Raw genomic sequence first — 27228 nt, 5'->3', positions numbered from 1 at the left:
GGGATGCTGTTTTGTTCTCTATCAAAATGTTTAATTTGATTGTATAAAGTGACTTTTCTGTGGTTGTGATCCCTGGAATTCCTGCTTACCAAAGGACAAAACCCAGGGCCCAAATTCTTAGAGAAGTTTCATGGGACAGAATGGAGGAAGCCAGCACAGCTCAGGCAAAATTCACACTAGTTGGGACAATTGCACTTAAACATTTCAACATCAACAATACAACAGCACTACATGAACGTGTTTTTCTGCAAATGTTTATTTAAGAAGATTTTAAGAACTGTCAAGTGGCTGTGGCTGTGGCAGTTTCCTCAGGTGAAAAAAGTGCTAATAGTCACTATGGAAACCAAGATGCAGGCAATGAGGAGCAAAAGCAGACCAATGCGGCAGTACTTTGATTGCTTCTCTTGTTTCTCTTCCTTTTTCAGTAACGTATCAAACCCTGGCGTGTACATGTCTCCCAACCAAAACCTTAAGTCATTAGGATTTTCCTAAAAGGAAGGAGGAGAATACGGTTAGTCAGTGTTTTCAAATACCTGAGATTACAGAGCAAGGCGCTGTCAGAGAGAGGAAAGGACCATATTCACACTGTCCTGGGTAGGGTTTAAGGGCTCGAAAAGGAGACGCTAGAGTTCTTAAATAGCATAAGTGTGCAGTCAAAGCCTCATGGCCGACCTGGAATCCAGTGGTTCCAGTCTCAAAGTCTGCATAAGAATTCATCAGGAGACCCACATGGTTTATTAACTTGTTCACGTTGGAGGGTCAGAAAGAACACAGTTTGCTCGTGTCTTAATCAGGCCTGTTTTCCTCCTGAAACCAATAAGAGCTTCCATAATGAAGACTACCATCTCTTACACAGTGCTTATAACTTGCCTTGGCAATTAAATATGGGGCCTCTTTTCTCCTCTCTGCTTTAAAAACTCTTAGTAACTTAGACTTTTAATGTCAGATAATAGGGGGGAATTGACATGGGATTAAATAGTCCTCCTTAGCATTTGAAAAATGGGAGTGGCCGAAGGCATCTGGAATTTTTTATAGCCATAGTGATGTCAAGTTTTCAGAATGTAGGTTGTGTTTTGTCTCCTATTACAAGATAAGAATAGGGATGGTGACAAAAGAAATTAAATAAATGAAGTATGGGGAAATTCTAATAAAAGCAAAATACATGGCTTCCCAGAAGCTCCCCACAAAGAAGTCAGGGCTGAGAAAGGCATCATGAGGTCAGTGAACCAGCCTCAGAGCTGAGGAGCTACTACTTTGAGGTAAATGGCAATGTATGTTAAGGACTGTATTTATTTGCTCAGTTCAAAGAACTTTTTGAGGACAGCAGCAACAATACTTATCTCTCTAGTTCCCTTGGCATGTATGTAAAGAGTAAAGAAAAGAGAGTCTGGAATATGGTCAAGAAATGTCTGTGGAATAAATCAAATATATTTTTAATGGTAGAAGGTGACTTATTAAAGGTGCTGAAACTTAGATTCCTGATTTTAAAATATGTAGGGTTATCATTCCTGGAGAAGCATCTGCTTTGAAAATTTCTCTAGATATGCGCTGACACTAAGGAGGAGCTACATTAAATATACTAGGATATTAATAAACTTCAAGGATTCCAGACACCAAGGCATACACATCTGAGATTTTAAGAAGTAAGCAGGATTTTAAGGAACCATGGTGCTGTCTCCTTCAAAAAAAATAATAATAATAATAATACTCCTTAAGTACTGAGGGCTTGGGTTGGGGCTTAAAACAATTATACATTTTTAAATGAAGGGTGCTTGGAAAATGTCAGACCTTCCTGTCCCTAGGGCAGACAGAAGCAAGCCAAGGCTGGGTGGGAATCCAGTCTAGCCAGAAAGCAGAGGCCTCCCTGCTTTTCAGGTATTTCTAGTTCTTGTGGTGGTGAATACCAGGAGAAAGGGGAAAGCTTAAGTTGGGTTTAAGCTGGGTGAATGAGTTCATTGCATACTTTTCCTCTGTTGAAATGTTTTTGTTTTGTTTTGTTACTGAGACACAGAAAAAAGACCAAAATGTAAATCTGCAATCTTAAGTCTTTGACTGGACTTAAAATAATATTGTCTTTGATAAGAACTCCCTTGCACATGCCTAAGACAGTACACTCAATGAAAACTTTCGAATACATAATTATAATTCTTAATTATTTATGAGCACAAATGGTCTCCAAACTAGGGGAAAACATAAGTAATCTTGCAAATTAGCTTAAACCTTTATCCTCCTTGAAACCCTTCTTCTGTGTCACATCATTTGTTCTACAGAATACCAGATGCCAGTAAATCCTGAAATTGCAAAACTCAGACTAAATAAATGAACAGAAACACTAACTAGAAGGGAGAAAAGGAAGTCAAGGACCATGACCTGAATCTGGAGACTTCATGCCTGGTGAAGAGTGCCTGTTTTAAGCAAGGAATTGTCATTTCACTAATCCTTCCTTTTAGGGTTTACTCATCTCCCTCATCAATTCAAGGAGGTGATTCTCAGCTGTGCATACCTTCAGATGGCCAGAGAGGTTTGTGTGCAGGGAATGCTTGTCATAGTCCTCAACTGTCCAGGAAGGATTCGTTTGTCTCTCCTTCAGAGCTTCCTCCAAACTTACGTCACCATATAGTGGATTATTCTTCAGAACCGATGACAGGGATGGTGGGGGCCTGTCAGCAGCCATGTGGCCTTCCACACTGGATCTCTTAGCTCTTTGCGCAGTAATATTCTTCTTTTCTCTCTGTTAGGAGGCACAAAAAAGGCTTCTTTTATCAGTGGGCCTTCTGATGGTAGAGAATGTAATGTCAGGTAAGTGTGCCTGAAAATTTGCTGGTTTCACCTGGAAATCCAACAGATTAGGACAAGGAATGAGGAAAGGATTCTAGGATCAAGTCTGACCTGGAGTGTTACCACTAATTTAGTTCTTTTTGTGTGATCTTGTTTAGATTTAATAATCACTTACTAAAACGTTCTTTTATAACTATAGGGAGAGAATGCTGTTCTTTAATTCAAATAGAAATCTGAACGAAGTCAATGTTTTTCTAGCTTGCTTGCATTGAGATTTAATAACTCTTTCTCTCTATTTGTGCATTTCATCACAGGTAAAACTAATACTTAATATTATTGTATTAATCCAGTAAAGTCATGATTAAAAGGCATTTTATAGATATGCCTTGGCTGTGTTAGAAAATAACGATGAACTTTCACAAATAGTCTCTGGGGCTCCTATTTCAGAAAACTTTGAGTACTGGGCTAATAGTATTGTGTTTCTATATCTGTCTGCAGATTACTACATGGCTCTAATATTTATTTTCAGATTTTAAAACTTTAACTAACATATTATATACATATAAAAAAGTACACACGTCATAGATATATAACTTGATGAATTTTCACAATATAAATAAAACTGAAATTCAGCACTTAGTCCAAGAATCAGAATATTACCAACGCCCCTTATGTCCCCTTCCTGTCACTGTCCTTCTGCCCAAGGATAACCAGTGGCCCAAATTCAAATAGCACAGGTTAGTTGGTACCCATTTTGTATTTTACATAAATGAAATCATAGTGTGCTTACTTTTCAATATCTGGCCTGATCTTCAAAATTACACTTTTTTTCCTCTTTTGAGCACAAAGCTATCATGAAGGTAAAAACCTAAATTAAAATGATATTACAAAAATCAGTGTTAGTGTATTACTAGGAAGAGATGAGATCAGAAAAGGATCTGGACAATTTTGGGGGCAGAAACAAAAGAGTATAGATAACTCAGAAATTTGATACTATGTAGTACTAAAAATTTGACCCGAAACTGTTTCTAGACCCCGAACTGAGACATAGAATTTTTTTTAAATGAGCAAAGAAGGTCTGTAAAATTTCTCAGATGAATGTAATGACTCAAGGTAAAGATCATGTTGAGTGTAGTTTCATAACTATTCTTCTAGACTACCTCCAGGTCATTGTCATTGATCTAAAGTATAGGGAAATGGGGACAGAAAAGTCAATCAATAAAGACAATTTGGGAATTAGGTTTTCAAAAGAAATTTTAGGTGTTTTATGAAGCTGAAGGTAAGTAAATAGATAAGATTAATAAATAGCTTACTAAGTTGTGTTTTGCCAAAGAAACTACAACCCAAACCAAAAAGCTTTTGACTATTTGAAATTTAAAAAACAAACAACAGCAACTGAAAACGCTAGGCCTCCAAACATCCAGAAGTAGAAGGTAAATTTGAAGGCCATACAGTCTAGAAAGAGGGCTCATTTTAGATATGTCAAAAAAGAATGATGACCTGGGTGGTGCTTCCCAGTAAGGGAGCCAGGGACTATAGAGAACTATGAATCAGGAGGTCATTCTACAAAGCAGAACAAACAACCTTCTCCACACTCAAGGGAAGACACAAAGTCTTCCCTGTGGGCTCTTACAGTTATTTTGGATTATTCATTGCCATAGTTCTAATTTTTCTCACTTAGAAAGGAATAATTAACTGTATTAATTATAATTCTAGTCCAATGAGATTTATAGTTTCTTGTGGATCTAGGGATTGTTTCCTTGAGGGAGAGGATAAAAGTGCTCTATGTGTATGAAAATGAGAGAAAAGTGTACTCAGCAAATAGAATGATAAGTGTGACAGAGTCTGGCTAGATGCTCAACAACCAAATTTCTTCTTCATAGACACACAGCAGGTAGATTGGGACATATGGCTAATGAAATTTAGGATTGGCCCTAAAATCCCTAGCAAGATCTTTGGCACCCTGTCTCACTCTCCTGATTCTAGAGACCTAACAAAGTGTCCAAAGAATTGGAGGAACCTGGATTCCCCTTGGAAGTGAGCTCTGTAGAACATCTAAACAACCCCCATCAGATCTTACATGAATGAGAGTTAATTTTATTATAACTCACTTAAGTCTTTGGGTAATTTGTTTCTACAACATGACTTAGCTTATTCTGATTAACCACTAAAAAAACTATGATACATTAGACAAAATAGAGTTTACGGCAAATGGCAATGTTACATATAAACTAGCTTGCTACAAAATGAATAAAGATTGACATCATCAGTAAAATATAATAATTCCAAACTTGAATGTATTTAGGAAAAGTCTTAATATTTATAAAGCAGAATGAAATAATTACAATGAGGAATTATGCATGTGTTAATAAGCAGGCAAATATTATTAAGGAAAAAGAAGATTTGAATAATAAAATCAACTTTTGATTAAATGACTTGGACAGATATCTGTATTCAAAAATTGAAAAAAATTATTTTTCTTAACATGCTCTTACAAATATTGATAATGTGCTAGTCTAAAACAACTTTCAAAGACAATGTTTTATGGATCAAGTTCTTTGACCACAGACAACATAGTTAGAAATGTATAAATCAATAACAAAAAGATATTTCAAAATACCACATTTTGGTAGAAATTTTAAAAAGCACATTTCAAAGAAATAATCATGGAAATTTAAAAATTTAGGCCACCATGTGTTTTAGTTTGCTAAACTGCTTAAAGCAGATAGCATGAAATGAATTGGCTTTTAACAATGGGAATTTATTAGCTTACAAGCTTACAGTTTTGAGGCAGAGAAAATGTCCAAATCAAGACATCATCAATAAGATGCTTTCTTCCTTAAGATTAGCTGCCAGCAATCCTGGACTCCTCTGTCACTTGGCAAAGCACATGAGGGCATCTGCTGGTCTTTCCCTTCTCTTCTGCGTTTTCTTGACTTTGGTCTCCTGTTTGTGTGGCTTCTTTTTCTCTCTGTATTCATTCTGTTTGTAAAGGATCCCATTAAGAGGACTAAGACCCATCCTGAATGGAGTGGGTCATGTCTTAACTGAAATAGCCTCATCAAAATATCCTACTTACAATGGGTCCACACCATAGGAAAGGATTAACTTTAAGAACATACTTTTCTGGGATACATACAGTTAAACCACCACTTGGACCTCAAAAAGACATCTTTTTTCATATGCAAAACACATTCTTTAAATCAAAATATCCCAAAATCCTTTAGTCATTTAAAAAACAATACTAAGCAAAAAGTCTCATCAAAATCAGTTATAGGTGCTGTGGCAGTTTGATATTATTGATGGATTCCAAAGAGAAATACTGGATTATGTTTGTAAACTGATCTTTTCCTCTGGGCATATTCAATTATATAGGATTCGTAGGTTTACTTGATTAGGTAATTATGTAAACTTCTTGTGCTAGTAGGGTGTTGAGCCCATACCCTTGGTAAGTGGGGACTCACAGATAAAAGTCACAGGCAAAGGACAAAGTTGGAGTGTTCTTAATGTTGGAGTTTTTTGATGTTGGAGTTTGATGCTGGTCTTAAGCTGGAGCCCTAGGGAGAGAGACAGAGCCATTTGCCTGATAGTCTACAGCTGACCTTGTGGAGGAAACAGAGGAGCTGAGCCCAGAGGAACCCAGGAAGCCTGAACCCTTGCAGCCTTTGGCAGCCATCTTGCTCCAACATGTGAAAATAGACTTTGGTGAGGGAAGTAACTTATGCTTTATGGCCTAGTGTCTGTAAGCTCCTACCCCAAATAAATACCCTTTATCAAAACCAACCAGTTTCTAGTATTTTGTATCAGCACCCCTTTGGCTGACTAAAACAGGTGTGGTCTGTCCCGGGGCACAATTCTCCTCTGTCTGTGGCCTGTGAAACCTAGAGAACAATTTATCTTCTTTCAATATACAAAGGAAGGACAGGCATAGGATAAGCACTACCATTCCACAAATGAGAAATTGGAAGGAAAACAGGGGTCACAGGTCCCAAACAATTCCAAAATCCTGCAGGACATACTCCATTAGATTTCAGGGTTGAGAGTCATCTATGGAATGATGTTTTGTACTCTGGGCCTGATGGAACAGCAGCCCTACCCTTTCCAAGTGCTTGCACAGCACTGTGCTCATCCTGAATACTGGGAGGCTGCTCTCCCTGAACACCGGGGTGAAGGTTCCACCTTCATCAATCATCAGGACGGCAACTGGAGTCTAGGCTCCAAATTTGTCAAACACTGGGTCTCAGCCAGGCTCTCCACAATCCCCCAGGCACCTGAGAAAACTGGGCTAGTAACACTTTTCCTGAATAATGAGGTGGAAGGCCCATCTTCTTTAGGTGCTAGGGCATATTCACCCTTTCCACACACATAATTAAGCTCACTTTCTTGGCCTGAGAAGATACCTTCTTGGATATCTAAGATATCTAGACCTCAGCTTCCATGTTCTTCCCCTTGAAGTGATTTGGCCCTTTTAGTCCAAGCTGGCAATGGTTCCATTCATACAAATTTTGCACACATACACAAAAAAACCTTGTTTGTTTTGCCTGTATTACACAGGTGTCCAAACCATCAGACCACAGAACCTTCCACAAATCCTTTCTGGATAACTGTATTTCCAGTCCTGACTTGCACTGAAATGGCTGATTGGTTCCGTGTACAGTCAAACCCTCAGCTGGACACTATTCTCTGGGGACTCATTTTCCAGAAGCTCAGAATTTTCTAAACCATCTATTTCTGGTTTCTTTGTGCCCAAGAGTTTAGTTCTCAGTTTATCCCTTTCCTCTTATTTTTTACTATATGCTTTAAGGAGAAGTAAGCCACACTTTCCATATTTAGCTTGGAAATCTCCTCAGCTAAATATCCAAGATTGTTGCTTTCAAATTCAGCCTTCCATCCAACATCAGACTCAATTCTGCCAATGCTATCTGCCACTTTAAAACAAGGGTCACCTTTCTTCCAGTTTGGAAGGACACATTCATCATTTCTGTCTATGGCCTCATCAGAAGTACCTTTAGCATCCATATTTGTACCAATGGTCTCTCCAAAGCAATCTAGGTCTTTTTCTATCAAGTACCTCACAATTTGTCCAGCTTCTACCCATTACCCAATTATAAAGTCATTTCTGCATCCTTGGTATTTGCAATAGTAACATTCAACTCTTCTGTTACCAACATTTATCTTAGTTTGCTAGAGTGATTTAAGCAGAGGCCATGAAATGGGATGACTTTTAATAATGGGAACTTTTTAGCTTTCAAGTATACAGTTTTGAGACCATGAAAATATCCAAAACTAGCCATCATCAAAATCATGCTTTCTTCCTGAAGATTAGCTTCCTGCATTCCTGGACTCCTCTGTCACATGCCTATGTGTCTATGATGGTGTCTGCTGGTCCCTTCTCTTCCAGGTTTTGTTTACTTCAGCCCTTTGCTTCGTGGTTTCTTCTCTTTTGCTCTGTATTCATCCAGTTTATAAATACAATGAAGTAAGAAGATTGAGATCCATCCTAATAGGTGGGTCACATCTTAACTGAAGTAGCCTCATCAAAAGATTCTACTTACATTGGGTCCACACTCACAGGTATGGATTAACATGCTTTTCTGGGGAACATATAGTTTCAAACCACCACACCATGAAACTGAAAAATGCTACTTTGTAAAATTGTTGGCTGGAGCTGAAATGATACTTTAAAGGAATATTATAAGCACATATAACTAAATTATGAAAAAAAGAATAATACACCCAAATCAAAGCACTAAAAACAAATCACAGGGGAGTAGATGTGGCTCAAGCAGTTGAGCACCTGTTTCCCACATGGGAGGTTCCAGGTTCAGTTCCCAGCACCTCCAAGACAAAAACAAAACCAAAAAAAAACAAGTAACAAAACTAATCAGGGCAGCCAGTGTGACTCAGTGTTTGGGCCACGAGGTCCCAGGTTTAATCCCCAGAACCTACAAAAAGTAAGTAAAATAAAATCACAGAGTAAATCTATTATTAAAGGAGTCATAATGAAATATAAAGATAGAAGCAGAAATCAATTAAAAATAATTGAGAGGTTCAGCAAATTTGAAATTTCTTTGAATTGATTTAAGAGATTGAAAGCATCTCTGGCAATACTGCTCAGGAAATAAAAAGTAAAGACTAATCCACAATATTAGAAATATAAAAAGAACATGAAAAGAGACAAAGAGAGATGAAATCTTATAAGAAATTGGGCAATGTCTCATGTAAGATAACTTACCAAACTTAATTGAGAAAAAATAGAAAATCTTAATAGGCTTTTGATAATTAAACTTATTGAATCAATAGTTTAAAATCTGCCCAACCACACACATTATAAAACACCACACCCAGAGAGTTTTGCAGTCAAGGTCTATCAGATTTCCTTGAAGGAAGCCATTTCTATTTCAGTCAGGCTCTTCCAAGAAATAAAAAAAAAAAAAACAAAAAAACAAGGAACAATCCCCCAACTCATTTTATGAGATGGATATAAACTCCAGACAAAGGTAGTAGAAGAAAATATAAAATGTGATGGTTAAGTTCTTGTGTCAACTTGACTAGGTTATCTGTCCAGTTGTTTGGTCAAGCAAGAACTGACCTGTTTGTTACTGTCAGGATATTTCATGGATTTAATAATCAGTAAATTGATTATTATATCTTGGCTTATTATATCTATAATCAACTAAGGAGATTGTCTTCAACAATGAGAAACATCTTATCCAATCAGTTGAAGACCTTAAAGGAAGAATGGATGATTTCAACAGTCAGAAGGTAGAATTTCTATCTCTATTTAGTCAGCCAGCTTCTCCTGCAAAATTCATAGAAAACCTTCTTTGGATTTTCCAGCTAACAGTCTTCCCTATGGAATTTAGACTTGCCCATCTCCACATTAGTGTGAGCCAATTCCTAGAATAAATCATAAAATTTACAGACTATATATTCATATATATATGGTGTAGGTGCTATTTCCCTGGAGAACTCTGGGAATATAGGCTAATTTCTTTATAAGCCTAAATGCAAAAATCATAAAATATTGTTAAACAAAATTCTGTAATATATACAAATTATAAATACCAGGATTAAGACAGGTTTAATATTAGGAAAGTAGGATGATTTAATATTAAAAGATCTATTAAGATTCTATCTGCTTAGAGGAATCCACACCAAACCTTGGTATGTATTTCCATCTTTCTCTTCCATTTCTCAGCAAGCGCTGTTCTTTTCCCCACTTCCCAAATAAATTATTACTGGTCTAACTAAAAAAACTATTAATATATTTCACTGCATTAACAGAAAAAAAAAACTATTTGAACTTTGTAGTAGATTCAGAAAAAATATTTTGATACTATTTTAACATATTCAAGCAAATTCTCTTAACAAACGAGAAATAGCAAAGAATGTCCTTAAGCTAATTAAAAGAACCTGGGCCCAAAACTTCCAGGATACAGTTTACTTAATGATGAAATATTAAAATTATTTATTTTAGTTATAGAATTAAGGTAAGTGTGCCAACAATCACTAAGACCATATGAGACTATAGCAGAAACACTAAGCAATGCATTAAGAATAGAAAAATAAACAAACAAACAAACAAATAAATGGAATAAGAATTGTAAGTAATGAAACACATCTGTAGATGACATGATCATGTAAGCAGAGAACATGGGAGTATTTATAGTTATAGTAAAATTAGATTTTAACACATTTTATGGATTCAAAATCAATATATAATAATCAATAGCATACATGGAAAATACTCTATTATAAAACATAATTTGAAATATTCTATTATCAAGGGTAATAAATAATATTTAGAAATAAACCTTATGGATGATACATAAAACTTCTGCATAGAAAATTATAAAACATAATTGAAAGCTATATGAAGTACTGAATAAATGGAAAGATACATCATATGCATGGATTGGAAGATTTCATTTTCTCACAGTTAAAGCTGGGTGGATCCCAGAAAATCATGTCCTTCTGGCTAATCCATTACTGTGGATATGAGAGACTTTGGTTGGATTGAATTGAATTGAATTGGGGCTTTTGATTGGATTGCTCAGTGAGAGGTGACCCAGGGTGGGTCTTGGTCCTCTTGCTGGAGTCCTTTATAAATAGGAGAAGCATACAGACACAGAAAAAAGGCAGTGGAGACAGAGAAATCCCAAGACACTGAGAGAGAGGTCTTGGAGAACAGAGGCTGAAATCAGTGGAGCACAGAGACTTGGAAAGAGGCTCCAGAGAGGCTCAAAGAGATGAGGCCCAGAGGAAAGAGAGAGTTGAGCCAAATGCTTGACCCCCCCACAGCTGAGCTCAAGGGAAAAGTAAGCCTGTAGTAGAAACCTAGAGTAAAGACCCAGACCATTGTGTCTTACCACGTGGAAGGAGTACAGGATCACCTGCAGCCAACCTTCAGTGAGACAGCATTTCTGATGATGCCTTGATTTAAACATTTTCACAGTTTCAGAACTGTAAGCTTTTAGCCTAATAACTTCCCATTTTTAAATTCAACTCATATTCAGTATATTGCTCCCAGTAACATTAGCAAACTAAGACAATATACAATGTAATCCCTCTCAAAATTATAATGCAAAGAAAACATTTTGCTTGTATCTCATATGTGTGCACACAGTATTAAACCAGCTTCCTGAGAATCAGCTTACCACTGACCATTCTGTTTTTCAAATTAGTAGCATAGTTATCTTTATAAAACAGAGATAAAGAAAGAATTCAGTAAGAGAAAGGGATTCATCACATACAAGAGACCCTCAATAAGACTAAGTGCTGATTGTTCATCAGAAACCATGGGAGCAAGAAGTCAGTGTGTGACAGTTTGAAGCTGGGTGAATTCTAGATTATGGCCTTAGAGATAATCCATTTTTGTGCATGTAAAACTATTGTAGGTGGAACTTTTTGATTAAATTACCTCAGTTAAAGGTCTTTGATTAGATTCTTTGATCCTGGGTGGTCTTAATCCTCTTACTGGAGTCCTTTATCAACAGAGAAATAAAAGCCACAGACACAGAATAAAGCTGCAGACACAGAGAACACAGAAACTGAAATCAACAGAACACAGAGGCTGAGAAGAAGCCACTTTAACCCAAAGCTGAAAGAGAGAAGGCCTGAAGGATAAGAGAGAGACAAGCCATGTGATTGTAACCCACAGCTGCAGCTTGGTGAGACAGCATCTCTGATGGTGCCTTGATTTGGACATTTTTATGACATCAGAACTGTAAGATTTTAACCTAATAAATTCCCATTATAAAGGCCAACACATTTCTGGTACATTGCTCTCAGCAGCTTTTAGCAAACTAAAACCCAGTGGCATGATTTATTTATGGGACTGAAAGAATTTCAGCTTAAATTTCTTTACATGGCAAAGCTCTCATTCAAAAATTAAGGAAAGTTTAAAATCTTCACAGATAAACAGAAACTGAGAGAGTTTGTCAATGAAAGGACTGCCATACAGAATTACTAAACAGAGTTCTGTAGATTAAAAGGAAAAATAGGAGATAATGACTTGGAATAGTGTGAAGAAATGAAGAATCAGAGAATATGTATATATTGATGCTAAGTTAGTATCTCATCAAATTGGTAGGTATGATGGTTAGGCGAATGTGTCAACTTGGCCAGATAATTGTGCCCAGTTGTTTGGTCAAGCAAGCACCAGGCTAATTGTAATACAAGAACATTTATGTGCTTTAGTCATCAGTGAGTTTACTGCATAGATGGTTGATTACATGTACAATCAACCAGGGAGATTGCCATCAGCAATGAGTGATGTTTTATCCCAATCAGTTGAATGCCTAAAAGGGGAAGTGATTTCAGCAACAGAGAGAATTCCCCAGTTCATCTTTGGACAGCTAAGGTCTCTGGAAACTCATCAAGGACCTTCACTGGACTTTCATCTGAGCCCCTGGTTTGCACCCTGACTGCAGAACCTAGACTTGTGCATCCCCATGGTCACATGAGAGAATCATATAAAATCTCATACCATTTATAGGTATCTACTGTTGATTCTGTTCCCTAGAACCCTGACCAATATAGCTGATACCAGGAGTGGTTCTTGAGGAACAGAATCTTAAACATGGGCTGTCTGAGATAGTTCTGGGAGATTTGCAATTGACTCTCTACTCTGATTGGACTGGAGGGTACTAATGACTCCTTTTCCAATAATGAAGAGGCCACTAACAATCCATGCCATGAGATATGCAAAATATCATCACTGGATTCTCTTACTTTCATGCTTATAAGAGGCAAGGATCTGGGTTAGAATGAAGCAAGGATCTGGGTGAGAGTGTTTTCAACACATTGAAGGAGTTTTGTGGTGTCAAAAGATATAATGATGCTGGCTGGCTTCTCCTAGATACTCTGGATACAGTTACAAAAGAAAGGGATGAGCTGAAGGCTTCAAATTTGCAACTTAGATGCTGCACTAATGATGTGAAAGTTTCTATGTGTGCTCTGAAAAAAAAGCTTGTTTCCTGCAGCTACAGGCTTGAGATATCCCAGAAAGAGTAACAGAGTTACAAAAGAAACTAAAATCTCAACCCCACAGGGTATCTGTGGTTAAAGTGAAGGCATTGATTGGAAAGGAGTGGAAACCTGAGGATTGGGATGGAGACATATGGGATGATGATAATATTGGTGGGGAAAATTTTAACTCTAAATTCTGCTGATGCTTTACCAGATAAACCTGTGATGGCCTCCCTGTGGAGAACACACTTTGTCAATCTTGTATCACCCAGCTTCTGGCCTGCCCCTTGGAGTCTGGGCCTACTCCCAGCCCTGAGGCAGGTACCAGCCAAACTCCAGCAGGTACTGACCAGTCTCCATCCTGTCCTGAGAAATCTGCCTTCTAACCCCTGCCTGAAGAGATTAATCCTGTCTCACCAAAAGACAATGCAAAGGCATGCCCTGAGGTCATGCAAGACCTTTCTAATCCTTCTATTCACCCACCCCCACCACTCATCTTGTCTTTGAGACCTATTACTAGACTAAAATCACAATCCTCAAAGGTGAAATACACAGTGTGACCCTTGAGGAAGTACGCTATACTCTGAAAGAACTCTATGAGTTTTCCAATTTATATAGACAGATATCAGGGGAATATGTGTTTAATGGAAACTAAGTGTATGGTATAATGTGGAAGGAATATAAAGTTGGATCACACCAAATTTATTGATATGGGCCCACTAAGCAGAAATGCTGGATGCAATGCTATAGCTCAAGTGGTTAGAAAGGGTTCTAACAGTTTGTTTGGGTTGCTGATTGAAACATGGACCAAAAGATGGCCTAGCACATCTGAGGTTGAGATGCCTGATTTGCCCTGGTATACAGTAGAAGAGGGAATTCAAAGGCTTCAAGAGATTGGAATGCTCAAATGGATTTACTATTTAAGAACTGCCCACTCATCCCAGGAATGTCCAGAGGACACACCTTTAAGCAGGACTGTGAAGAATAAATTTGTAAGACTAACTCCACCTTCCCTGAAGAGCTCTGTGGCTACTTTTCTCTGTATTCCAGATATTACTGTAGGGAGGGGTGTAATGGAATTAAACTCCTTAAGCATTATGGGTATGATCAGGTCTTGGTCCAGTAAGTCAAGTATCAGCAATTAATCACCAAAGACAAGATGTGTGTGGCTACCTCAATGAAAGTCAGATTCAAAGCAGTGCTCAAAATTGTCTGAGTTGCATAGTTACAGCATTGTCTAATAGATCATGGGGTACCTAGAAATGAAATAGATGGACAGTTACTAAATTTCTTCTGGATCTGTATAAGCAAAAGAGTTCCAGGTTGAGTGAAAAAAACCCTAACTCAAATTATGGATACAGAGAATCACAGCCTCTTAATCAATTCCCAGACTTGAGACAATTTATGGACCCAGAACCCCTTGAATGAGAAGGCCAGGTCCCCTTGGGGAAGGATCCTGTTAAACTGCCCAAAATTTATACTGTTAATCTTCCTCCTACCATTCCCCAAGGAGACTTACGGCCCACTGTACTTTGGGGAAAAGGAAATGTTCAGACATTTCAGGGATTATTAGACATTGGCTCAGAAGTGACATTAACTCCAGAACATTAATTCACTGTTGTCCATCAGCAACAGTAGGGGCTTATGGAGGTCAGGTGACTGATGGAGTTTTAGCTTAGGTCTGTCTCACAGTGGGTCCATTGGGTCCCTGGACCCATTCTGTGCTTATTTCCCCAGTTCCAGAATGTATAATTGGAATAGACATACTCAGTAACTGTCAGAATCCCCACAATGGATCCTTGACTTGTGGAGTGAGGGCTATTATGGTAGGAAAGGCCAAGTGGAAGCCACTAGAACTGCCTATGCCTAGCAAAATAGTAAATCAAGAACAATATTGGATTCCTCAAGGGATGCAGAGATTAGTGCCACCATCAAGGATCTGAAGAATGCAGGGGTGGTGATTCCCACCACAGCATCATTCAACTCTCCTATTTGGCCTGTGCAGAAAACAGATGGATCTTGGAGGATGACAGTAGATTATCGTAAACTTAACCAGTTAGTGACTCCAATTGCAGCTGCTGTCCCAGAAGTGTTATCACTGCTTGAGCAAATCAGCATATCCCCTGGTACTTGGTATGCAGCTGTTGATCTGGTAAATGCTTTTTTCTCAATTGCCATTAGTAAGGACCACCAGAAACAGTTTGCTTTCAGCTGGCAAGACCAGCAGAATACTTTCACTGTCCTGCCTCAGGGGTATATCAATTCTCCAGCCCTGTGTCATAATATTGTCTGCAGAGAACTTGATTATCTCTCCTGCCCACAAGACATCACACTGATCCATTATATTAATGATATCATGTTGATAGGACCTAGTGATCAAGAAGTAGCAAAGACTCTAGACTTATTGGTAAGGCATTTGTGTGAGAGAGGATGGGAGATAAATCCAACAAAAACACAGTGGTAGGGGCATGTTGAGATATCCCTTCTAAAGTGAAGGATAAGCTGTTGCATCTGCCCCCTCCACCCATAACCAAAAAAAAAAAGAGGCACAATCAATCCTTAGTTGGTCTCTTTGGATTTTGGAGGTAACACAGTTCTCATTTGGGTGTGCTACTCCAGTTCATTTATCAAGTGACCAGAAAAGCTGCTTACTTTGATTGGGAACAGAACAAAAGAAGGCTCTGCAACAGGTTCAGGCTGCTCTGTAAGAGGCACTACCACTTGATCCATATGATCCAGCAGATCCAATGGTGCTGGAAGTTTCAGTGGTGAATAGAGATGCTGTCTAGAGCCTCTGACAAGCCCCTGTAGGAGAATTGCAAGGCAGACCCTTAGGATTTTGGAGCAAAGCCCTGCCGTCCTCTGCAGATAACTACTCTCTTTTTGAAAAACAGCATTGGGCCTGATACAGGGCCTTAGTAGAGACTGAATGCTTAACCATGGGCCATCAAATTACCATGAGACCTGAGTTGCCTATCATGAGCTGGGTATTGTCTGACCCACAAAACCATAAAGTTGGGCACACACAGCAGCATTCCATAATAAAGTGGGAGTTGTATGTACAAGATAGAGTTGGAGCAGGTCCTGAAGGCACAAGTAAGTTATATGAGGAAGTAGCCCAAATGCCCATGGTCACCACCCCTGCCATGTAACCTTCTCTTTCCCAGCCCACAGCTTTGGCCTCCTGTGGAATGCCTTACAGTCAGTTGACTGAGGAAGAGAAAACTCGGGCCTGGTTTACAGTTGGTTCTGCATGATATGCAGGTACCACTCGAAAGTGGACAGCTACAGTACTGCAGACCTTTTCTGGAACATCCCTGAAGGACAGTGGTGAGGATAAATTCTCCAAGTGGGCAGAACTTCAAGCAGTGCACCTGGTTGTTCATTTTGCTTGGAAGAAGAAATGGCCAGAGGCGTGTTTGTACACTGATTTATGGACTGTTGCCAATGGTTTGGCTGGATGGTCAGGGACTTGGAAGAAACATGGTTGGAAGATTGGTGAAAAAGAGGTCTGGAAAAGAGGTATGTTGATAGACCTTTCTGAGTGGCAAAAACATGAAAATATTTGTGTTCCACGTGAATGCTCACCATAAGTGACTTCAGCAGAGGAAGATTTTAATAAGCAAGTGGATAAGAAGACTTGCTCTGTGGCTTATGCTCAGCCTCTTTCTCCAGCCACTCCTGGCATTGCCCAATAGGTTCATGAACAAAGTGGCCATGGGGGAAGGGATGGAGGTTATACATGGGCTCAGCAACATGAACCACCACTCATTAAGCCTGACTTGGCTACAGCCACTGCTGAGTGCCCAATCTGCCAGCAGCAGAGACCCACACTCAGCCCCCAACATGGCACCATTCCCCAAGGTGATCAGCCCACACCTGGTGGCAGGTTGACTACATTGGACCACTTCCACCATGCTAAGGGTAGTGATTTGTTTTAACTGGAATAGACACATACTCTTGTACACAATGCTTCTTCTAAAATTACCATCTGTGGACTTACCAAATATCTTATCTACTGCCATGGCATTCCTCACAACATTGCTTCTGATCAAGGAACCCATTTTACAGCTAATGATGTGCTGGAATTGGCACATGCTCATGGAATTCACTGATTTTGCCATGTTCCCCAGTATTCTGAAACAGCTGGATTAATAGAATGGTTTAATGGCCTTTTGAAAACTCAATTACAGCATCAACTATGTGGCAATACCTTGCAGCAATGAGTGACATTTTATCTAATCAGTTGAATGACCTAAAATAAGAAGTGATTTCATTTCCCAACTCCTCTTTGGACAGCCAAGGTCTCTCAGACACTCATCAAGGACCTTCTTTAGACTTTCATTGGAGCCCCTGGTTTCCAGCCTGCCTGTGGAACCTGGACTGTGCATCCCCATGGTCACATGAGAGAATCCTATAAAAGCTCATATTATTTACAGATCTCTCCTGTTGATTCTGTTCCCTAGAAAACCCTGACTAATACAGTAGGTTATAGATTTTGTTGGGCAATATAAACTACAGCATAACTATTTTAAAAATAGAAACAGAAATGAGAAAGGAATCAGTCAGATATATCGCAAAAGATAGCCTATACAAAAAAGGGGGTTGCCATGAAGGGAAAGAGACAAAAAAAGATATGACATATAAAAACCAAAGGCCAAAATGGCTGAAGTACTGCCTTTACAGTAATAACACTGAATATTAATTGATTAAACTTCCCAATCCAAAGACAAAGATTGGCAGAATGGATCAAAAGTATGACCAACTATATATGTAAAGAACTCACTTAGATCCAAAGACATAAGTAGGTTGAAAGTGAAAGAATGGAAAAAGGTATACCATGCAAATAGTAACCAAAAAAGAGCTGGGTTAGCTATATCAATTTTAGGCAAAATAGGCTTTAGGTCAAAAGCTATCATAAAAGATGAATGAGGACATACATATTAATGAAAGGGACTATCCATTAAGAAGAAATAACAATTATAAATATTTATGCACCAAAGCACAGTGCCCCAAAATACATGAAGCAAACACTGGCAAAGCTAACGGAAAATATAGACATCTCCCACCGCTCTTATCAATAGATAGAACATCGCGATGAAAGATCAATAAGGAAACAAAGAACTTGAATAATATGATAAATGAATTAGACCTAACAGGTATATTTTGAGATATTTCAACTCAAAATGACAGGGTATACATTCTTTTCAAGTGCACATGGATCATTTTCCAGTATAGACTACATGTTAAATCACAAAACAAAACTCAATAAATTTAAAAAGATCAAAATTATACAAAACATCTTCTCTGAATATAATGGAATAAAGCTGCAAATCAAACAGATGGAGAACTGGAAAATCCAAAAATAAGTGGAAGTTAATAGCATACTCTTAAATAGTGGGTCAAGGAAGAAATTGCAAGAGAAATTAGTAAATATCTTCAGATGAATGAAAACAAGAACACAGCACATCGAAGCTTATGGGATGCAGCAAAGGCAGTCCTGAGGGTGAAATCTCTAGCCCTAAATGCTTATGTTAAAAAAAAGAACAGAGCTAAAATTAGAGACCTAACTGCATACTTGGAGGAACCGGAGAAAGAACAGCAATTTAATCAGAAAGCAGTCAGAAGGAAATAACAAAAATTAGAGCAGAAATAAATGAAATTCATAATAGAAAAACAATAGAGAGAATAAAGATAACCAAAAGTTGGTTCTTTGGAAATATCAATGAAATTGGAAAACCCTTTCATACACTGGCGAAGCAAAAGAGAGAAGACACAAATAAATAAAATCAGAAATGAGAGGGGAGACATTACTACTGACCCCCAAAAAAGGAAAAGGATCATAAGAGGATATTATGAACAACTGTATGCCAACAAATTAGACAACATAGATAAAATGGGCAAATTCCTAAAAACACATGAACAACCTACACTGACTCTATAAGAATTAGGAAACTTCAACAGACAAATCACAAGGAAAGAGATTGAATCAGTCATCAAAAATGTCCTGTATTATTCAGCCAAAGGGGTGCTGATGCAAAATACCAGAAGTCTGTTGACTTTTATAAAGGATATTTGGGGTAGAAGCTTACAGTTACCAGGCCATAAAGTGTAAATTACTTCCCTCACCAAAGTCTGTTGCCACGTGTGGGAGCAAGATGGCTGCTGATGTTCAGCCTTCCTCTTCCTCTTAAGGCTCCATGTCCCTTCTTCCTCCAATACACCTGTAGGCTGGAATAAGTCTCATCTTTCTCCCAGGGCTCATTTCTCTCCAGGCTCAGTTGCTCTGCTCTCTCCACAAGGCTAATTGTGAACTGTCAGGTGAATGGCTCATCTCTCTTCCCAGGGCCTCTGCCATGTCTAGTGGAGACTTCTCTCTTTCCTCATGTATCTGCTTCTATGTGTATTTACTTCCTGGGGCGCCAGCATTAAAGCTCTAACCTTCCTCCTCTGCTGAGCAGTTTTCTCTGTGAGTCCCACCAAAGGGTGGGGACTCAATGTCCCACTGACATTGCCTAATCAAAGCCCTAATTATAACTCAATCAAGTAAAAGTGAAACCTCTGAATCCAATACAGCCTAATATGCCCAGAGGAACAGAACAGTTTACAAACATAATCCAATATCTATTTTTGGAATTCATAAACAATATCAAACTGCTACTCTTTCCAACAAAGAAAAGCCCAGGAGCAGATGGTTTCGCAGGTGAATTCTATCAATCATTCCAAGAAGAATTAATACCAATCCTCTCAAACGCTTCCACTGAATAGGAGGGAATACTACCTAACTCAATTCTATGAGGCCACTATCACCCTAATAAAGCTAGATAAAGATACTACAAGAAAAGAAAATTACAAGACAATTTCTTTTCTAATTATAGATGCAAAAATCATCAACAAAATATTTGCAAATTGAATCCAACAGCACATTAAAAAATTATACACAAAATCAAGCAGGTTTTATCCCAGGTATGCAAGGGTGGTTCAACATAAGAAAACCAATTAATAAAATGTACCATATTAAAGTATGAAGGAAAAAGGCCCATGATCATATCCATAGATGGATAAAAGAATTTGAAAAAAATCCAGCATCATTTCTTGATAAAAACCCTTAAGAAAATAGTAATAGAAGGAAACTTCTCAAAATGATAAAGGGCATATATGGAAAACCTATTGCTAACATCACACTCAGTGGTGAAAAGAGGAAACTTTCTCTCAAAGATCTGGTAAAGAAAAGGATCCCCACTTTCACCATTGTTATTTATCATAGTACTGGAAGTTCTAGCTAGAAAACTAGAAAAAATTTAAAGGCATCCACACTGGAAAGGAAGAAGTAAAACTTCTACTATTTGCAGATGACATGATCCTACATATAGAATGTCCTGAAAAATCTACAATAAAGATACTAGAACTAATAAACAAATTTAGCAAAGTGGTGGGGTACAAGATCAACAAGCATAAATCAGTAGTGTTTCTACCAAGCATTAAAGAGCAGTCTGAGGAGGAAATCAAGAAAAAAAAAATCCTGTTTACAATGGCAACTAAAAGAATCAAGTATCTAGGGAAAAAATTAACCAAGGACTTCAAAAGGACTTGTACACAGAAAGCTACAAAACATTGTTGAAAGAAACCAAAGAAGACCTAAATAAATGGAAGGACATTTCCTGTTCATGGGTTGGAAGACTAAATATCATTAAGATATTAATTCTACCCAGAATGATTTACAGATTCAAGGGAATATCAATCACTAATCAAAATTCCAATAGTTTTCTTGGAGAAATGTAAATGCCAATTATCAAATTTATTTGGAAGGGTAAGGGGGGGCCCTGAATAGTCAAAAACATGTTGAAAGAGAAGAATGAAATTGGAGGATTCACATTTCCTGACTTTAAAACATATTACCAAGCTACAGTGGTCAAAACAGCATGGTACTGGAACAAGACTAGATTTATTGACCAAATGGAATCCAAATGAGAGTTCAGAAGTAAAACCTCACATCAATGGCCAATTGATTTTTGACAAGACTCCCAATTCCACTCAATTGGGAAAGAATATTCTCTTCAACAAATGGTTCTGGGAGAATTGGATATCCCTATCAAAGAAAAAAGAAAAAGAAAAAAAGATAGAGGACTCCTATCTCATAGCATATGCAATATTTAACTCAAAATGGGTCAAAGACCTAAATATAATAACCAGGAGTATAAAACTCCTGAAAGATAATCTAGGGAAGCATCTTCAGGATCTTGTATTAGGCAATGGTTTCTTACATTTTACACCTAAAACACAAGAAACTAAAGAAAAAAATGGATAAATGGGACCTCCACAAAATTAAATGTGCCTCAAAGGACTTTGTCACAAAAGTGAAAAAACAACCTACTCAATGGGAGAAAATATTTGGAAACCACCTATATGAAACAGGTTTAATATCCAGACTATATAAAGACAACCTAAAACTCAACAATAAAAAGACAACCCCAAAAATGGGACAAAAACTTGAATAGATGCTAAAAAGCACAGGAAAAGTTGCTCAGCGTCACTGGCTATTTGGGAAATGCAAATCAAAACCACAATGAGGTATTGTTTCACAACCACTAGAATGGCTACTATTAAAAAAACAAAAACTACAAGTGTTGGAGAGGATGTGGAAAAATAGGAATATTACTGATGGGAATGTAAAATGTTGCAGCTACTGTGGAAGAGAGTTTGGCCATTCCTCAGAAAGCTAAGTGTAGAATTACTATATGACCCAGCAATCCTGCTCGTAGGCATATACTCAGAAGCTTGAAAATAGGGACTTCAACCAATATTTGCACACTGATTTTCACAGTAGCATTATTTACAATTGTTCAAAGATGGAAGATATCCAGGTGTCCATCCTTTGATGAATGGATAAAGTGCGGAATATACATTTAATGGAATATTATTGAGCCATAAAAAAGAAATGAAGTCCTGCTATATGGGACAACACGTATGAACCTGAGGACATTATGCTGAGTGAAATAAGTCAGGTACAAAATGAAAAATACCATAGGTATTGTCATAGGTTTGGAAATGTCTGGTGTTCATGATAGCACATTATTGTGAGTATAATTAACAGCACGGGATTATGTATGTGAACATGGTTAAAAGGAGAAAGTTCAGGTTGTATATGTTACAAGAATAAAAATTAAAAGATTAAACATAGAACTGTATAACCCAGTGAATCTTATTATAGATGATGGGTTATAGTTAATAGTTACATGTATGAGAATGTTCTTTCATGGATTATAACAAATGTACAGCACTAATACAAGGTGTTAGTAATAGGGTAGTATGTGTGAAAAATATGAATAGTGCAAACTTTATACAATAGTTAACACTACTATTTCAATAATCTTCCATCAATTGTAACAAAGGTAACTACTGTTTAAAAAAATATTACAGGGAGTGGATGTAGCTCAAGCGGTTGGGCTCCTGCTTCCCATGTATGAGGCCCAGGGTTCCATCTCCAGTATCTCCTAAAAACAAAATGAATAAACAAACCATAAACTCTCACTGGGAAGTGGATGTAGCTCAGTGGCTGAGTGCCTGCTTCCCATGCATGAGGGCCTGGGTTCAATCCCCACTATTTACTCCACCCCCACCCCAGCAAAAAAAAAAAAAAAAATAGCACAAAGAAGTTCTTTACTAACCCCTCAATATTTTCAGGATAAAATTCAAAATCTCAAAGCACACCAAGCCTCCATGATCTGATGCAAGCCTCTCTTAAACCTAAAACATCTCCTGCTTTCCCCTGCATATAACCAGGGATGGTGATATAACATGCCTGATGTCTTTAATTCAGGCATTAGTGCCAGAGGAATTTGGATCTAATCTGTGAGCTGTATGGTGGGACAATTTGAGCATTGTTTCTGTTAGCATGCCAGCCAAGCCCAATTCTCAGGCTCTGTTGGTGATTTTGTGAGCTACCTAAATTTGGCATAACTTGCTAATTCATGATCTAATATTTGCAAACAATTTGTTGATGCTCCTTAATTTGTTTCCTAGCTATAATTCAAGCACCTGCAAAGTCTCATGACATCTCTCCAAATATAAACTTAAAAAATGGAGGATAAGTGCCTAAGTTCGTTTCAAAATAATAAATGGAGGATTGGAAAGAGAGGCATTTTCTTAGAGAAGGCATGACATATGCTCAACGGAAGATAGTTAAAAATGCAGTTTTAGGAAAAAAAGATAGAAAGAAGAGACATTAGAATTTAAGGGACTAAGAGATATAAGACTGAAAAAAATGTGACTAGGAAATTAAAACAGTAAATTTCATTATTTAGAAACGAAAGGAAGAGCAGCCTCTGACTTGTGGCTTTTTGCTCCAGTTCACAAGTTTAACCTGGAATGCTATGAAAGAGATGCTATGGAAGCTGGGAAAAGAAGTTGGTCTGAAAAACTTCTGAAATCTAACTGATAACCAGAAGGGAAAAAAGGGCCAGCATAATCTCTGAAAAAAACATTTTATCTTTTCAGCTAAAAAGCAATAATCTTTTCCGTTTCATTACCTTGTTCTGTAAAGGTTGACAGAAATATTTGGAATACAATTCCAAATGCCTTTTTAGATGCATGCCACGCCCCAAATCATTTTAACAAGCAGAAACATTAGATTTTGGAGACATTCTGTTCAATGTACTGAAATGAAATTTATTGTGACACTTCTTTACTTCTTTAATAAAAGACTAGGAGTATAAATATAGTGGGATCAAGAAGTGTGTTGCTCTTACTCTTTCCCCACAAATGTAGGAGACCTGTGTAACTGCACAGAATGGAATTGACAGTGTTCCGGGGCTAATGACATGCCTGAGAACTTCAGTGATGAGTTTTCTGTATCTTACATTATTATTTTGGCTCACATAAAAATGGCTTAGACAATTTCCCCTGAAAGTGGAACATGAATTTAAAAAAGATGATGAGATAAATCATTGATATTTGGCATATTTTTAAATGCTGCACCACCACCTTTGAAGGTGATGCTTGTAGGCTAAGTGCTAATTCCTTGAGGCAGCCTGAATTCTAAAACACCATGTACCTTGGTTGATTGGGAACCAAAGGATGACTTGGTCCCACTGATATTTGGGTGGATCTCATGTGAGCATCAAATCTACTACTTGGTTAGCTTCACAGATTGACAGATATATCCACCACAAACCCTCCTTTACCCCAAATACACACACACACACACCTCTCCATTTACAGTATAAATCAGAAAATGGAAGTGAGATTATCTGCTATTTTCCAAATCTGATGAAACAATACCTTCAACATATTTTGTAATTGGTAAAGACTTCTTGAAGTCTTAAAGGAATCCTTGCCTCTCAATTGCTTTCGCCTCATATTATTTTATTTTCCCACTCATTTTGAAAGTCACATGGAAAATGAATATTATCCTAGTTTTGCAAGGTGAAATACTAAGGCAGGGCCATGACAGAAGTCTCAAATTGGCTATATGTGGATTTGAAACTGAAAACTAAGTTTCAATGGGAATGTTTTTCCCATTGTGTTAACGACTTTCCTACAGACTGGGAGTTTTAAATTAAGAACTATTTGATAAATGCCACCTTGTGCATCCAATACTTCTACAATTCCTTATATATTCAGTTTCTTCTTTCACTGAAGAAGACTTAGAGCTTTCATATGCCCACTTCATTTAGGGCTATTTTTTTAATCCAATGAATATATCACTCCTGGATCTTAGATCCACCCAAAGAGGGAAGAATTACTTATTGCATATTGCAATCTGAAGCAGTGAATATAATTGCTGGGTTTATCTGTAGTTTGTGCTATGCCTACTACACTACGTGAACTTGTAATTGAATTATTTTCCTCATGGATTATTTTGATAGTAAATCGGCATTCATTCAGTTACTTAACATTTCTTTTTACAGTAAATCATTATGAAATAAACTTTATTTGAAGTTTACAATAACCAATGATACATGTTAGAAGACATGACAAAGTAGATTTTTACCTTCTTATTTTTCCTTGAATAACTATTCAAACCACCATGGTGGATGGAAAAAGATGCCTTTTAAAAATTTGTGCTTAATTCAGGTTTAGAAATAACATTCAACAGTGCTTTGAACTGTGAAGTTCCACATGAAGGAAATAGGTCAAGTCTAGGACCAAACAAAAGATTTTGAATTGATGTGTTCCAAACTTAAAAGAACTTATTGGATATGTTTTCTTAGACTAAACTTCTTAGCATAGGAGGGCCAAGATTTTCTAATCTGATTTTGGGCCATTTTATTCCATGATATAAAAAACAAGGACTAAGAAAGAGAAACTTCACTCACTTAACCTGAAACCAAACAACACAACAACAACAACAACAAAACCAATGTGTACAGAAGGGAAGAAGCATTTTGAGGATTACAAAAAGGAAGTATGCAAAATTTTAAAATCCATTTGTCATAATAGGCTTCCTTACAATGGAAATAAATTAAAACCCTTATAGGTGGAGAAAACACTTACATAATCATTTGAGTGTACTTGATTTGAATGATCTCATGATAAAGGTCCCAAAGAGCCCACAAACACACCACAAAGGAGTCACTTTACACCAGAACTCATGAGTAGCAACTGTTTCTTAAAAGAAAACAAATTTCTGTCCAGGGAATTTGAGCTACTCCAAAGGATTTAATGACTTGCAGGGGTTTGTAGGTCAGTTACTTCTGGTCTGAAATGAAATGCTTCTTCCTGTTTCTAAATTGACTAACCTATAACCCCATTAGCCCTCTCATCTTAAAACAAAGATTATTTCTGTTTCATTAGCTGTGCAAAAGTCAGTGCCTTTATGTTTATTCCAGCATATGGAACTCATCACAGTTCTTCTCTTCTGGTCAGCACCAAGAAGGAAGATGCAGAAGAGCACAAGAAATAAAATATGCACAGGGTTTAAGGGTCTGACTGGTATCTCTTGTCCACATGGACATCTACGGGAAATAAGAGTATTTTAAAAAATTGACAGCCCCTTTCCTGGGGAGAGAGTTTCCTGTATTTTCTTTCCTTAGTGAAGGCAATCGTTAGGTTTCCATTGTTCTTCTCTGAGTCAAATGAAAGGAAGCTAGCCTAAGTGAGGTAAAGAGCCTCCAGCTATTTCAGGGACTATGTATGAGCCACAATGTAAGCCTCTGATGTTTCATGCTTAAACTATACCAAAAGACAGCGGTAGGTGGTTTTCGTGTTGTTTTGTTTTGTTTTTCTTAAAGCCTTATTTGTAAATGTAGCAGTTGATTTGAAGAGTTCTGATGGGAAGGAATAAAAGAAGGCTATGCAAAACCTAACATGAGGACAGCAGGGAAACTAGTGCTTAGAGGGGAATGAAGATGTAGGAGAATCCACACATTTTACAAAACAATTAGAGAAACTTACATGAAGGACAAGAAAAAGACCTTCTCTATGTTGGAAGGGTAAGCAGCAGACTTGTACTCTGTTTCCTATATTTTCTTTTGTACCAGTAATGATGGCAGATAGAAAGAAACAAGCCTCTGTTCCCATATTTATGTGCCCCTAGATCTTACCTGTGAGTAGACAAGGTTTTGCCAGTGTTGTGCAGCAGGATAACTTCCGCCTGGAAATCTCACCAGGCCTACCTGAAGAAGGGCTGAGGTCTTCCTTAAAGACTTCACATCAAGCTGCAGGAATTTGTCAGGATGGTTGTTATTTGGCAAAACAGAGAGATCCATGTCTCCCTTCAGCTACAGTGGAAACAAAAACAGGTGAAGCTGCTCCTGTCAGATATGTCCATTATTAATGAGTTTGACGATGCTCCAGTTGGCACCTGAAACCAAGTCTCCCGGCTGCATGATAAGGTCATGAAAAGCCTCTCTCAAAATGACACATCAGCACACAGCAACAAAGCAGCTCCCTGCCCTTTGAAGGTATACATTTAAGGTACTCTAATGGGACAGATGGAGCTGCTTTCATTAAAATTAATAGGATGCTAAATAGTAG

At 37.7% G+C, this 27228-nt stretch overlaps 1 protein-coding gene and 1 non-coding gene across 2 annotated transcripts; one reads left to right on the top strand and one right to left on the bottom strand.

Moving 5' to 3' along the window:
- Positions 1-238: 238 nt before the first annotated feature.
- Positions 239-27032, bottom strand: MINAR2 (membrane integral NOTCH2 associated receptor 2). Its single transcript, XM_004462172.5, has 3 exons — positions 26796-27032; positions 2504-2731; positions 239-488 (listed from the first exon to the last, which is right to left on the bottom strand). Exons 1-3 carry the CDS (start codon positions 26958-26960, stop codon positions 309-311), a joined length of 573 nt encoding a protein of 190 aa, XP_004462229.1. The 5' UTR covers positions 26961-27032; the 3' UTR covers positions 239-308.
- TRNAG-CCC (transfer RNA glycine (anticodon CCC)) lies at positions 22790-22861 on the top strand. The gene has a single exon. It is a non-coding gene; the product is annotated as a tRNA-Gly (tRNA).
- Positions 27033-27228: the final 196 nt, after the last annotated feature.

This window comes from Dasypus novemcinctus, chromosome 2 (genome assembly GCF_030445035.2).
Source record: "Dasypus novemcinctus isolate mDasNov1 chromosome 2, mDasNov1.1.hap2, whole genome shotgun sequence".
Lineage (NCBI taxonomy): Eukaryota > Metazoa > Chordata > Mammalia > Cingulata > Dasypodidae > Dasypus > Dasypus novemcinctus.
Note: the sequence above shows the minus strand (reverse complement) of the source record. Positions and strands in the feature narration are given on the sequence as shown.